This window comes from Ovis aries, chromosome 9 (assembly GCF_016772045.2).
Source record: "Ovis aries strain OAR_USU_Benz2616 breed Rambouillet chromosome 9, ARS-UI_Ramb_v3.0, whole genome shotgun sequence".
Taxonomy (NCBI): domain Eukaryota; kingdom Metazoa; phylum Chordata; class Mammalia; order Artiodactyla; family Bovidae; genus Ovis; species Ovis aries.
The window spans coordinates 15,640,675-15,655,595 of record NC_056062.1 but is presented as its reverse complement, the minus strand read 5'-3'; the positions used below and the strand labels follow the sequence as shown (position 1 = coordinate 15,655,595).

Here is a 14,921-nt window from a genome sequence, read left to right as displayed (position 1 = left end):
AATGTAAGAGATATAAACAACCATGACTAAGAAGAGATAGATACCTGAATAGACTTATTTATAATAAATTTAATCCATAATTTTAAAAAATGACAAAGGAATAAATAATGCAAATTTGCTCATTCTTTTCATGAAAATAGAAGAGGTGAATGCTTCCTATCACATTAATAAGACTAATATTAAAAAAAAAAAAGACTAATATTACCTGGCTACAAAATAACAGATATTACAAAGAAAAAAAATACCAATTTCCCTCATAAACATTAAAATCTTTTTTAAAAGTTTAGAAAGTCAAATCTAGCGGTACATAAAGAGGACATTACCTTATGGTCAAGGAAATTCAGCACAGGAATGCAAAGTTGGCTTAGTATTCAAGACCAGTTGATGTGATTCGCCATCTTAGCAAATGCAAAAAGAGAAAACACAAGTTCATCTCAGTAGATTCAGAAACAGTATCTGACATAATTCAATATCCATTCACGTTAAGAGCGCGCAGCAAACTAGGAATAGAAGGAAACTTCTTCAGCTGGATAAAGAGCAGCTAAAGCCCACAGACATGGTACTTAATGGTGAAGACAGTGTTTTTCACTCTGAAATCAGAAATAAGGCAGATGTCTTTCTCTTACAGATTGGGAGAAGATCTTTACAAATTATATGTCAGATAAAGGGATTCTATCCTGAGAAGTCAAAAGTAACATGGAAAACAACCAAAAAATAGGACAAAAAACTAGGTTAGAGATTTCACCAAAGAAGATATATCAATTGCAAACACAGGAAAAGATGCTTAGCATCTAAGGAAACCCAGATGAAAACCACAGAGACGCCACTGCATACCCTTCCAGGCTCCCTTGTAGTTTATGGACCTCTGGAAGAGTCCTGCCTTGTCCTTGAGTGTATCTGTGTGTGTGTCTATCATTTCTGAGCACCTGGGAAAGACACTATGTGTCCACCTTCTAGTATCTCAGAGCTCAGTTTCTTGACCTAAAAATTATTATACAGGGACTTCCTTGGCAATCCAGTGATTAGGACTCTGTGCTTCTACCGCTGGGGGCACAGGTTTAATCCCTGGTGGGGGAATTAAGATCTCACATGCTGTGCTGTGCAGCCAAATATATATAATTGTCATATAATTATATAATGTATATAATTGTTATATAACTATATAATATACATAATTGTTATATAACTATATAATGTTACATAACTATATAATATATAATTGTTATATAACTATATAATATATATAATTGTTATATAATTATATAACATATAATTGTTATATAATTATATAATATATATAATTATACAATCTCTCAATTTTGTTGGCAGAACCAAGCATGATGTGAACAGAATGATGCAAAAAGAACTGTGCAAATGGGAAGCAGATAAAAAGTCTGGAATTAATGCCAGTGTGTTCTCTGTAGAGTTTGAAGCCAAATGTGAGATTTCCCACTAAGAATTCAACTCTTTTCACTAATAATTTTTTCTTCCCCCACTTCCAGGAAAATCCTAAGGCACACCTACCAGAAACACAAATCAGTGAATTTTCACAGTGACAGATGAGTTACAGACAGGTGATAATAGACAAGATGGACAAAATATAAATACAGTTTTCTCTGATTTTCCAATAAAAATTAAAACAACATCCCACACAAAAACTTCTGTTCATATTGTTAAACGAATGTAGTAGACCAATCCGTGCTAGTAAGAAAGATGAACAAGTATTTTGGTAAACAAAAAATGTAGATTGCAAACTCTGCGTGAAAGTGAAGTCGCTCAGTTGTGTCCGACTCTTTGTGACCCCGTTCACTGTAGCCCACCAGGCTCCTCTGTCCATGGCAAGAATACTGGAGTGGGTTGCCATTTCCTTCTCCAGGGGATCTTCCTGATCGAACCCAGGTCTCCCGCATTGCGGGCAGATGCTTTAACCGCTGAGCCACCAGGAAAGCACAAAATGTGGGGTGGTTCAGTTGTAAAACCCAAACAAAACATTGATTCTGCACTAACAGCGGTGGGACAGATGTGGAGGCTTGCGGGTTGAGACGGGGTCCGAGGCGCTCGTTTGCGATGACATACCCCTCGAGCCCGCGCACCCTCCTGCCGGCTCCTGGTGCGGCCCCCGGGGCGGGAGGCCCGGTGAGGATGTGCGGCGCCGCCCCCGGCCCGCCCCCGTCTCGCGGGTTCTGCGCACCCCGTGCGGACGCCAGAGGGCGCTGCCAACGCGCTCGGCCGCGAAGGGGACGAGGGCCGTGCCCGGACTCCAAGCTCCGCCCCGCAGGGAGGGCCCGCCTCTCGCGGCCGGCGCAGCCGCAGGAGGCGCGATGCATGGTCCCCTATAGTCCCCCGGAGCCCCTTAGTCCCTCCGACCGGGAGGTGTGCTCGGGTTCCGCCCGCGGGGCGCTCATGGCACAGCGCAGGACTAGGCCCCGGGGCCTCCCAGCCTCCATCCCTTTGATGACCAGGATGGATCGCCCTGATAGGCCCCTTGGTGACCGCACCCCCTCTCCGACTTGCGCGAGCCGACCCCCTTCTCCCATCCCCCATCCCCCATCCTGGGGCCGGCTTCTGCTGACCCCAATTAAGGGCCACCCTGCTCCCCACTGGGCTTCCCATGTGAGGCTAGCGGTAAAGAACCCGCTTGCCAGTGCAGGAGAAATGAGAGATGCAGGTTTGATCCCTAGGGTGGGAAGATCTCCCTGGAGAAGGGAATGGCAATCCACTCCAGCCTTCCTTGCCTGGAGAATCCCATGGACAGAGGAGCCTGGTGAGTTGCACCGGTCCAGAGGGTTGCAGAGTCAGACACGACTTAACACGCATGCACGGTCTCCTCCAGCGCAGGTCAAGCAGACCCTTTTGATCAAATCAGCCCCTCCAGCATCGCATCTCACCACCTGTGTGACCTTGGGCAAGCCCCTCCCCTTCCACTACCCCCACTGCCAAGTCAGGGTGGCGGTGACTGGCAGCTGCCTGCGGCCCCACCCAGGCCCTGTGGCACCCATCTCCTGCCTGATGGCAGCCTGGCCCCTCTGGCTGGCAAGTGGTAACCAGGGTGGCTCCCGAGCTCCCCTCTTTCCTGGAAGGCTCGCTTACCAGTAGTCAGGACCCTACCACCCACCCACCAGGACAGGCCTTGGGAAGGAAGGTCTGCCAGACGTTTGCCCAGCCCGGGGTCTGGCCTGAAAGGGCTGTGCCAGGTCACCAGATGCCAGGTGGGCCTCATCCCCTGCTGGCTCAGCCTGAGCCCACACCTGAGCCAGGTGAGGCAGGGGCCCCGAGGGTGTTGGGGGCTCAGACATGGGGCCCAGGTTGGGAGCTGGGAGGGCCTCTGAGCACCACCCCAGAAGCCCACACCCACTGGCAGGCCCTCCCCGCACTGGGCCCTCAGGCTCCAGGGAGGCAGGGGCGAAGGAAGGAGCTCTGGGGACACAGCAGAGACACCCACACTGGCATCTGGCAGGGAAAGGTTTATTAAGCTTCAACCACAGAGTAACAGAGCGAAACAGACGTAGGGGGAGCCCGGTCTACACCGGGAGGTGAGCACGTTACAGATAGGACCTTGTGCATGTCAGGGGGCGGGGGGGCAGACAGTGCCATCAGGCACAGCCCCCGAGAGCAGCCACGAGACCGGGGGCTCGGCGCTGAGACACACAAACACCAGGCTGCTTGTGCCCACCTGATACAAAATTCAGTAATGTGCGATATTACTCTTTATAATCCCTTTTCCTCATAAAATGTTATGTGTTTAACACACACTTATATCACTGCTAAAATCAGCAAGAGCTATTATAGTGCTCCAACTTAATAAGTTGATAAAAAAATGTTGTCCTGTGGCCAGTTCACAATGGAACCAATTAAGTCCTGTTCCGAGACGCCTGGGGAGTTCCTCTGGTAACGAGGCATTTCCAATCATCAGGTCATTCTGCCACCGAGACACAGTCCTGGTCCACAGCACACAGAGCCGTGCCCCTGGTCGCCTGGGGGAGGGCCCAGCAGAGGCGGCCATGCCCAGGGACAGGCTGGGCGAGGGGCCAGGATGGCAGGGGCCGGCTCCCCACCAGGAGGTAGTGACGGAGGCCCCGACGTGCTGCGTGCTTGAGGGCCGCACTGAGCGGACACCACTCCCTGGGCAGCCGCGCTCAGGAAGTGGGCCCCCAGCAGCCCCGTCAGGCCAGCCTGAGCCCCCAGGCCGGGGAGCAGGCAGAAGACCGATGGGGAGTCTGAGAAGCAGCCGCTTGCAGGATGGAGCGTGAACACTCGCGCGTCTGTCACTGGTAGCAACATTCCTGGAGGGTCCTCGCCTGTGCTCGGGGCGGGGGTGGCCAAACGGAGACGGAGACTCAGGTGTGAGCCAACAGCTCAAGGTGCTGTGTGTCCAATGAATGTGGTGTTTGACAGACTCGCTCTGAGTAGCTGTCTCTGGCGCTAGCAGCCCACACCCTTGGCCACAGGAGGGAACGGCTGGGACCTTCTAGAGTGTTCTTCAGACACACCACACAGGCAGCCCCTTCAGAGGATCGACTCTAGGGTTCTGGGGGGCAGAGAGCTACTTCCCCACACGCTCATGCCTTTAATAAACACACCTGAGGACTACTTGGAGCCAATGACCTTCTTAGGGCCCAGCCATTGCCTGCCCCCCACAAGGGACAGTGGGGAGCAGCAGGGATACCCCACTGCCAGCCCTCCACCCACCCAGAAACATCGCCAACGCTGACTGCTGGCAAAAGGGGGACAGGGTGCTGCCTGTCTTCACCGAGCTGACTTTTTATGGAACCAAAGACGCCAAATCCATGCCACCCTATCTGGGTAGTCCATCGATATGACCTGGCAACCAGCCAAATCCCTACCAAGCTCTCTGTTCACAGAACCCAGCCCTGACTGGTGCCCATGACCCCCAGGGCCCACGAGGCCAACTCCAGGCTCGACTCCAGCATCGGCTACCTGGCCAGCCCACCTGTGGGTGGCACCACCCACTGGTCACCTTGGCCAGAGACCGGACAGAGGACCTTTCAATGAGGGGCCAAAGCCACACTTCCCGGAGCAGCCTGCCGGCGGCCCCCACAACTATCTGAGGCACAGCGTTAGGAACCAACCACAGCCCCCAGCCACGGCCGGCCACTACCGCGTGGACAGCCTGCTCCGCTTAAGACACCAGGTGACGCCAGAGCCTCAGGTCAGTGCAACCTGGAAATAACCTCGCTGCGGGGATGGGGCTGAGGCAAAAGCACTCACTCCACAACACCCTCCCACAGAGCTCATCGCCAGTCGAGAGGTGGAGGCTGGCTCCACAACTGCTGTCTCCTGACCCGGGCCGCGAGGCACCCGCCCTCCCAGATCTACACGGTAAGACACACTCCGGTCACATACAGGCAGAAGGCTTGGCGGCCTGCAGGACTCGAGACGGCCACACACGCACTCACTTCTCTGCATCAGCCGCTGACAGACGCCCTTCCCCAGCGGGCCTCTGCCCCGAGCGCGTTCCAGGGTTGTTCTCGTCCTTCCGTGTCTTCGCTGTTTCAGACCAGGTTTAAGGCTGGCACCCCCGGGGCCCCGCTTGCTCCTACACAGCAAGCCCCGGCCGGGCTGTGGACAGGGTGGGCCCAGGATGTGCGGCCCTTCCGGCCGGTTCATCGCAGAGCTTGACTCGGGCTCTCCCCTACACCCCTACATTTTCAGCTCACTGCCCTCCCCCGTTTTCTGTCAGGAGACCCCCTCGAGCAGCAGAGCAGCTAAACAGAGGCTGCGATCTAGAATCACAGAAGGAGGACTTTCCATCCTAAAGCCACGAAGGCTGTCGAACGGCATCAAAGTGACCTGCTGGGTACCCGCCGGGGGGGCGAGGGGACGAACACAGACCGAATGTGGGGCTCAGGAGTGTGAAGGACTTGCCCGTCTGGGCACAGGATCCCCAAGGCCCTTCTCCAGCTGTGATGCACGTCAAAAACACTCCCATTTCCCAGTCGGTTCTCCGTGACCCTGGGCTTCCAGGGGAGGACACGTGGCTTGCGGCTGCATCCAAAACGGACAGGGACTGCTGCTCCTCAGGGACAAATTGCAACCTGCAAAGTGCCGCCAGTGACGGAGAGACAGGATGGGACCAGAGGCCGGTCAAGTACACGAAGCACGGCTGTTCCTCTCAACACACAGGAAATTCAAGTAGTTTATTTAAAAACTGCGTAGTTTCATCTTGAAATATATATCTATGTATATATATTTGCTTTAGAATGATCATATTGCAGCATGACTCTCATGCGTTTTAAAGTACTTTATTTAAAAACATATTGACTTGAGGCAGCGAAGAGTTAGAGTCCTCTCACTTTATCCGGGTGATGTGTGGGAGGGCTCCCTCTTTCTCCTGAGATCAGCGGACTTAGACTGACCGTCCCAAAGAAGAGAAGCAGAAACTGCTTACTTAGAAAGAGATTGTGGTTTGAAAAGCATTTCCAAACAGCTGCAGCATGTGACGACCGTGCTTCCCCGGGGTGCAAGTTTGGTTCTGCGCTGAAACCAGAAATGCCGTGCTGAGCTGACCTGGGGGGCGGACCGTCCCCCTGTCCAAGACTCGCTTTCTTCACGGCGGGGCGGTCCTGACTCCAGTGGCCGGCGGGGGTGAGCAGGCGCAGAGGTCAGACGGGCGTGGAGTGTCCGGTGTGTGGGCCTGGCGGCGGGCACGGGTGGCATGCCACGCCAGGAGCTCTGCCCCCAGGGTCCCCCCACAGATGGTTCAAAAACAAAGTGCAATGAAAGAGTCACAGCGTCGCCCGGAGCTCCGGACCAGACGACAGGCAGGGTGTGGGCACAGATGCGGGCGGTGCAGGGACGGCTCCGCCAGCTCCAGGGCTGCCCCTGGGGGGCGGTCTGGCCCAGCCCGGTGGGCCTCCCCACCAGTGTCCCGGGGGCCCAGCCTCCTCCCAGCTTTGGTGTCACAGCTACTGCGGCCCGCCGCCCGGGTACAACGTGTCAAACGGGAAAGCAGGAGGTGTGTTCTTCAAGAAAACCACAGTTTTGGAAAATAAAGACAAAAATTTTTTTTTCTAAAATAATCATAGAGAAAAATACTCTCCAATAGCTGCAGCACCAACAAAATGTGACGAGATCTGACAGAACGTCCAAATACCTGTAGGCATCCACAGGGAAAAAATGTGATAAAAAGTGTTTTAGTCACTGACTACACAACCGTTATCTGAAGAATTCAGATAAGATATAGCAAAATACATCAGATACTTTTTTGCTTTCAATTATAACTTTAGAAATGGAAAAATCTTATTTTCTAAATTGCTTCTCTATATGGTAAATCTGGTTTATAATTTTAAAACGTGCAGAATAATATACCTGCAGAACAAAAGAGACAGCTGAAATTAAAAGATCATTTTTCGATTAAAAAAATGATTCATTTTAATTATGGAAAAAGTAATTAATGAGGTGTTTTCACCTACTGGCGCAAACCTACCCTACAGCTACTGAGCCTCCACCAGGGTCGGTGAAGGGCTCTGGTGCGCGCGGCCGCCAAGGCCTCGGCAGCCGGCCTGCCGGGTGCCACCCCCACCTCCCTGCCGCCCTGGAATGTGTGCGCGGCGCGGCTCAGACCATCGACTCGGTCTCAATGAGCCCCTGCGGGCCCTCCTTCCGGGACAGCTTCAGCACGGTGGGCTTCTCGGCGCTGCCGCTCGCGCCTTCGCCCAGCGGCTGGGAAGACAGGCCCTTCTGCTCTTCCTTGGCCTCTTCGGACACCTCTGGGTAGATGACCAGGAAGGCGGCCGTCAGGAAGCCCAGGAAAGAGCCCACGGAGGCCACCATGGGGATGACACGCACGGTCCCCACCGCGTCGACCACGCTGCCCAGGGCGGAGGCCACCAGGATCTGGGAGATGTAGACCTGGCAGGACAGGATGGCGCAGTCGATGCCGAAGCCACGCCTGGAGGTCCCGGGGCTGTGATGCACATACTGCAAGAGAGGCGGGCAGGGCATGAGGGCAGGGCCCAGGGCAAGCCACGCACGGCATCCCCAGGGTCTGGGGCAGAGCGGCCTCCTCCCAGCGGCTACACTCTCGCTTGCCTGGCTCTCTGTCCCCCCGACTTACACTGAACACAGTACTGGGGGTTCCAGCCACTGCAGGAAGGCAAGGAAAATAAATAAAGCCCTTAAGAATTAGAAAGGAAGAAATGAAACTCATTACCCATGGAGGATGTGACTGTGTGTGCAGAAAGCCTGGGAGAAGCTATAAATACGCTACGACAGTTAATACAATATGCCATATTTAGGGAATATTATACAGGCTCAATACTACAAAGTTCTAACTCTCTCCAAATTGATCCATATAATCAATGTGTTTCCAATTAAAAGAAAGTCCAGAAGCTGATCCTAACATTTAAATGAAAAGGAAATGGTCGAGGTAACCAACTAACAATGTTGAAAAACCAAGCTGGAGAACTTAACACCGCCAGGCTCCATTCAGCTCTTCCTGTGCAACTACCTAAGGCGGTGCAGCCACTGTGAGCGGGCAGAGCGAGCCATGGACGGGAACACAGACACCCCCAGCCAGACCCCCACCCACGTCCATGCTCGGCAGCGTGGGGGGAGGGGGACAGGACACTGGTCACGTGACCATCCTTACTTGGGGGAGCGTAAAGCTCCGATCGACCTTAGACCACACACACACGCACTCTCTCTGTCCCAGGCAGACCACAGGCGAGGGCGTGAGTGCAAGGGAAGACGTGGGCAAGAATGCTCCACGCAGAAAGCGCTGGTGAGAGCCGCAGAGCCGCCCACAGCCGGCGGCCTCGTGGCCTGGGCCTGCCCTCCGGCGCCCGCCCGCCCACCTCTCTGATGTCGTGGTACTGCCCGAGCAGGGCGTAGGGGCAGTAGGAGATGCTCATGGAGACGACGCCCATGGTGCTGATCATGATCATGGCCACGTAGACGTTGGCGAACATGGCCATCACGGCCGTGCCGACGGAGAAGCCCAGCGTGCCCAGCACGTAGATGACCCTGACGCTCAGGTCGTAGTTGTCCAGGTACTTCTGTAGCAGGGCTGCAGAGAGGGGCCGCCTGGTGACCGGGAGGCACACGGCCTGCTCGCTCCCCTGCCTCCACTGCACTCAGCCTGGCTCGGGAACCTGGGTGAGACGCCCCTCGTCTCTCACTCCCCAGCCACCACGCACAGCCCCTGGGTGGGCCCCCAGCTCACCGTGCCCCAATCCACCACCAGGGGCTCCACACCTCAAAAGGAGGCCGACCCGTGTGGTTCCAGACCTATAACCTGGTTCCATCCTGCAGCCCCGTGGGGACTCCCCACCTTGGAGAGCCAGGCCTTCCGACCCTTCCGCCAGTCTAGGCCCACCCGGTGCCCTCTCTGGCCTTGGGCCCTGCCCTGCCTCGGGGACTGAGTTGTGGCTGGTTTTCCTCGCGAGTCCCGACCCCTCTGGGTCAGGCTTTCTGACCCAGCCCTCCTGAGAAGTCCTGTAGTAAAGCAGATAGCACTGTGACCGTCAGGCTGGCTGTCCGTGGTCACTGGCTGTTATCCCATCATCCTCAGGTAGAGACTGAGCAGGGTCCAGGGCAGGATCAGCCAGAGGCCCGTAACCGCGGCTCTGCCCCGTTCCCAGAAGGCGTGCCTGCGCCCCGCTCCTGAGCCTGAAGCCTGTCACTGCCACCCTCTGTTCTCCAGGGCACAGTGGACCCCAGGGAAGGCCGCTTGTCTCCTCCAGCCACCCCGACCTCCAGCAGACCCCAGACACACTGCGTGTGCTCAGCCAGAACCTGGGACGCCTGCCCTTCAGGCTCAGAGCACAGCTCCTGCAGCGTGCCATCGCCCTGAGCCCTGGCAGGCCCTCCCCAGGAGCTGGCAGGCGGCCGCGTGGAGGACAGCTGAGGGCTCGCAGCAGCGGCGCGAGCAGCTCCGCCTCCAGGCAACAATCAACGGTGACGCTGCTGCTGTCCCTGAGGGCCAGCCCTGTCAAGGCAGGGCCTGCGGCCCACGGAGCAGCACGCCTGTCGGTCTTTCGGGTCACAGAGCGAGTCCAGGTGCTCAGCTCACCTGGCTGGGGGCCGCTTACCTGAGCAGGTGGCACCAGTGGCTGCGTAGATGACTAGGCCCCAGCAGCCCATCTTCACACCAGCGCTGTAGGCCTGCCACGCCGTTGAGTTGGATGGAGCCTGTTCCAGACACAAGATGAGGGTTCGGGGGGTGGGGCCGGCGTGCTGCGCCTCCAGGGGAGGGGTCGTTTACCCCGAAATCACTACTGCATCTCAACCGCGGCAGCAAAGGGAGCAGCAGCCACGGCCCAGGCCGCTGCCCGTGGTGGACCCTCTGCACCCTCCCCCAGCCCTACTCTGCTATCTGGGCCCAGGATGCCTGCTGCTCCCGCCTCTGGCCTCCCTGAGCCCAGGGGCTGCATGGAGCAGCCTCGGCCTGGTGGGCCGCGTGGGGCAGGGAGGCCTGAGCCGTGACCACCTTGGACCTCCTGGTGCCACTCTGGGCCAGGAGCACAGGTGTGAACCCGTGGACGCCCTGGGGCCTAGAAGCCACGCCCACGTGGCCTGGACACAAGCAACAACAGAAAGCTGCTTCAGCCTGCAGGTTCTGCGGCCACCTGTGCAATGAGAGAGCTGGCCCGCCTGCCTCCAGCTCCCGGTGTTCCCGCACTTCCAAAGCCGGGGGCGAGGTGGGGTGTGCTCACCACAGACCCAGGCCCGGATGTCCTCTCGCGTTCATACACGAGGACCCCTGACCACATTCCCAACAGGGGCGCATCCGGGCTGGCTGTCACCCAGGCTCCCTCCCACAGGGCAGGGGGGCCCGGGCGCTCACCTTGGGGTCCCCCTCGAAGATGACCTGGCCCATGAAGTCGGTGTAGAACACGGCCTCGGCGATGACGGAGAACCAGGTGAGCAGGTGGCAGAGGCAGAGGCGCACCAGCTCGGGGGGCATCTTCAGCATGGACAGCCAGAGCAGCCGCACGGTGGTCTCGCCCTCGCCCTCCTCGCTCTCCGAGTCCCCGCTGGACGTGGTGGCCCCGCTCTGGTGGCGGCGGCGGTGCTGCCGCGGCCGCGCCTGCAGGTCGTAGAGGTCACTCATGCTGCGCGAGGGCTTGATGAGCACCACGGCATTGGCGCGCCGGTGGCGGTAGTGGTGGGAGCCGATCTTGCCGTAGTAGGAGAAGGTGCTGGAGGCCTGCCGGCGGAACATGTGCCGGCGCCGGCGGGCGGGGCCTGCTGTGGCGGGGGCCTTCAGGGCGGCCCGGCTGTAGATGCAGGTGCCCGGGCCGTCCTGTAGCCCCGCGCTGTCCCCGTTCGGGAGCCTGGCTGCGCTCAGGGGCTCCTCCAGCAGGGTCTCATCCTCGCTGGTGGGTGCGCGGAGTGGCAGGGGCCGGCGGGGTGGCCGGGTGGGGGCGTGCTCCTGGCCGATGCTGCGGGGGGTGCCAGGGCAGGAGACGTCGTGGAAGATGGAGGGCTCGACGTCCTGCAGGAAGAGCTCGGGCTCCAGGCCCAGTGCAGCCTCAGGCACGTGCAACACCGAATCGCTCTTGCTCCGCACCAGGCCCTCGTCCAGGAAGTCCAGGGCCAGCTCATGCTCTGACTGCACCTCGTCCGGGAACAGGGCACCGCCGTCCAGCACGCAGGTGCGGGGGCCGGGGGCTGGTGTGCCAGCCGGGTCCCCGCCACGCTCCTGCTGGGGGCTGTACTGCTCCTCCTCGATGCTGGACAGGTGCAGGGCCACAGACACCGTGAAGATGATGGCCGCGAAGAAGAACAGCACCTGGTTCTGTGTCCGGAACCAGGAGCCCAGGAAGGTCTGGGTCCAGTCCAGCCCACCCAGCACGTAGCCGATGGCCCCGCCGAGGCCTGGGGACGGGAGGGGATGGCGCAGATGTGAGCAGAGCAGGGGCATGGGTCACGGGGCGGAGAGCTCAGACAGGTGTTCACAACTCCCCCCACCAAGGGGGGTTCCCGGGTCACTCAGAGAGAGAACGGGAAGAGCAGGGATAAAGCACGACAGCTGAGCCCAGGTTTGGGATCCCAACCTGACAGCTTCCTGCTTCCTGAATTAGGAGGGAAACTGGTCCCGCCCGGGATTCTCTCCCCACTGAGCACCATCCCCGAAGCTCAGGAGCCCACGTTCCCATCGGATGGGAAAGCTGCCCGAATGGAGGGGGCAGCCAGCACAGGGCCCTGGCCTCGGGCCAGCAACCTCGCACGCCCCACACCTCAGACCAGTCACTCGGCCCTGCCGAGTCCCTGCTCGCTACCTCACCCATCGGGGTCTACATGAAGCTGCTCGGGGGCCATGAAGCAGCCTCCCCTGGACCCAACGATCCAGGAGTGAGGCTCAGAGCCGGGGCAGGGCCTGCTCACCAGCAGAGAAGGCGTGGATGTTGAGGGCCATGTCCTGCTCCTCGCTGTCCACCACGTCCAGCAGGTACGCACGGATGGGCCCCTCTGTGGCATCAGCGCTGAAATCCAGGACCACCACCCCCAGCACAGTGAGGACGATGCCGATGGGCTGCCGGGAGGGGACATCGCCAAGGGCCAGGCCTGCCAGGGGACAGAGGAGCAGCGGCTCAGGCCCCCCATGGCCGCCTTGGGGGGCTCTGCGCTCCTGGGTGCAGCCTTGCCACTCGGGGGGCAGGCTTCGTCTCTCCCGCTGCTTTGAAGCGGGTTATGAGCCATAATCTCACACCTGCCTCAGCTGAGTCTGCCCCTGAACCCGGAGACCAGCCTGCTCCCTGAAGGCTGAGTGCTGGGGGCCAGCGTGAGGAACTCCGCCCATGGCAAAGGTCATGAGGAAGGAGGCTTGGCATACGCAAAGGCGTGATCAAGCCTCAGGAAACCCCCTGTTCCCGAGCATCTACCCCCAAAACCAGAGTCTGTTTTATGCTCTCACCTACACCTCTGACTTTACGGGGGGCTCTCCCCCATCACCATTTCTCTCGGAGAAGGAGTTAAAGTGCAGCTCCAAGCCAATAAAAATTCCTGGGCGTGACAAGACTGTTTTAGCTTACAGACTCCTCTGAAGGTTAATCTAGCCCGCCTGTATAGGTTCATCTGGCCACATGTGATTGTTTACAGCCTCCCAACCTGAGATGCATGAGATGTTTTAGACTTACTAAAGGCAAATTCTTTTGGGAAATTGTCAGTATAGTGGGTTGGTTAGGAATTATATTGGTGAAGGGTTTTTCATTTGTTGTGTCAATAATTACTGCTAATTCTCTGCCCTGGGTGTGACAAAGGTGTCTCAGGTCAAACCTCTCTGCTGACAGACTAGCTTGTGTGACAGGATTATCCATACTCCTGCCATACTCCTGAACATGATTGTTTACTACCTCTCAACCATAAACAGCACAGAGTTTTGGAGTATTTTGACAGTCTTAATTAGCATAGGGCTTTTCTCATTGTTGAGTCGATAGGCACCTGGGAATATATTAATCAATGTATTTGGAATATAGAAAAGGAAATATAGTAGTTTTTAAGATTAGCAATACTAGACTTTTTGAGTTAATGTATTTTCTCTTTTGTAATAGATCACTGTACTTTGTTATAAATCACTGTGTCCTTGCTATGTAAAAATGTAACTTTATCACTATCTTAAGACTAAATAGATCTTAAGGCGAACATTGGGGAAAGGATTTTCATTTGTTGGGCTGATGTTTGCTGCTAAATCTCCATATTCCCTGCCCTTATAATGAATATAACTAACATATAGGAGAAATAAGTATTAACCTTTAAGCATATAGGAAAAATAAGTATTAACCTTTAAGATTAATCATGTTAACCTTGGGTTAAATAAATTCCTTTCTTGATTGTAACTCACTATACCCTCACCCTACAGGAATGCAATGTTATTTGGAGGGTGGTGCCTGGCTTAAGAAAAAACACACTTGGAAAAAATAAGTTTTTTGGTTATCAGAAAGAAAGGGTCGTAAAATGTCAGCAGGTCTCATGGCCAGAAGATGATGTAAAACCCCTAAGACCTTTTTTTTTATACATTTATGTGAAGCACCTGATTTTGATAAAGGTCAGGACTGTTGACCCCCGCGTGACTCTGTATTCATCCCTATGTGCAACAAAAGGTATATAAGCAAACCCAAAAATAAAGAAATCGGATCAGTTTCCGGAAAGACTGATTCCCCCATGTCGCTTCTTTCTTGCTCCCCGTTTCTCTGGCTGAATTCCCATCTGGAGCATGGATGCTATTCCATATAAACCAAGTTATTCAGCCTCTTTTCTCCACTAATTTTCCTACTACACTATCCATTTCTAATCTCTCTATATATCTGTAATTAAATATGTATTTTTCCAAGGACACCGACTCCGTCCCCACCTTCGAATCACCCAGGGCTGGACCCCAGCAGCTGAGCTGCTGCTGGTTGTACTGGATGAGCAGCACTCTTGGCACAGAGGTGCTGTGGGGCCTGGGACCCCCCCAACTCTGCAAGTGGGGGTTCCCAGACAGCCCTGCCCCACATGAGGGCCGGGAAAGGGGCTTCTGACCAGGAGAGACGCAGGTACAGTGACAGGCATGGCACCCGGGTGCGGGGCAGGAGCTCCAACTTCTGTGTGTGGGCCACAGTCGGCTGGGGCCACCCCCACAGACAGGTCCCTGCGAAGACCAGTGTTCCTTCTGAACCAAGCCTGCAGGTGCCTGGAGGGTAGCAGCCTGTGGACTCCTGACCCAGGGACAGCCAGCTTGGGGCGGGGCATGGTGCACAGCTCAGGGAGGCCCCTCTTGCACCCCCTCCAAGCCTGGGACTGCGCCCACCCTGCCAGCATGCTCGGGCCCTGGAGGAGCTGAGCGAGGCTCTGTTGCACACGGACCTCTTCGGCTACCTCCCTTCCTGAGCCTCCCAGCATCTGTGATTGCCCGAGGACCGATGTGGACGCGGGCAAGTTCACCTGTGTCAGGACACAGGTTAAGCTTCTGCCTT

General features: G+C 56.2%; 1 protein-coding gene across 5 annotated transcripts in view; it reads right to left on the bottom strand.

Moving 5' to 3' along the window:
* Window positions 1–3,449: 3,449 nt before the first annotated feature.
* The window catches only part of SLC45A4 (solute carrier family 45 member 4), a 67,679-nt gene continuing 56,207 nt past the window's right edge, over window positions 3,450–14,921 (bottom strand). For 4 of the 5 annotated variants that reach the window (XM_042254018.2, XM_027972827.3, XM_060419955.1 and 1 more), the window contains 5 exons: window positions 12,352–12,531; window positions 10,808–11,841; window positions 10,053–10,152; window positions 8,817–9,028; window positions 3,450–7,941 (listed from right to left, as the gene is read on the bottom strand). In XM_042254018.2, the coding sequence (XP_042109952.1) occupies window positions 7,579–7,941; window positions 8,817–9,028; window positions 10,053–10,152; window positions 10,808–11,841; window positions 12,352–12,531 (1,889 nt within the window). In that variant the 3' untranslated portion in view covers window positions 3,450–7,578. The remainder of the gene's footprint in view (window positions 7,942–8,816; window positions 9,029–10,052; window positions 10,153–10,807; window positions 11,842–12,351; window positions 12,532–14,921) is intronic. The other variant, XM_027972830.3, reaches the window with a different exon arrangement.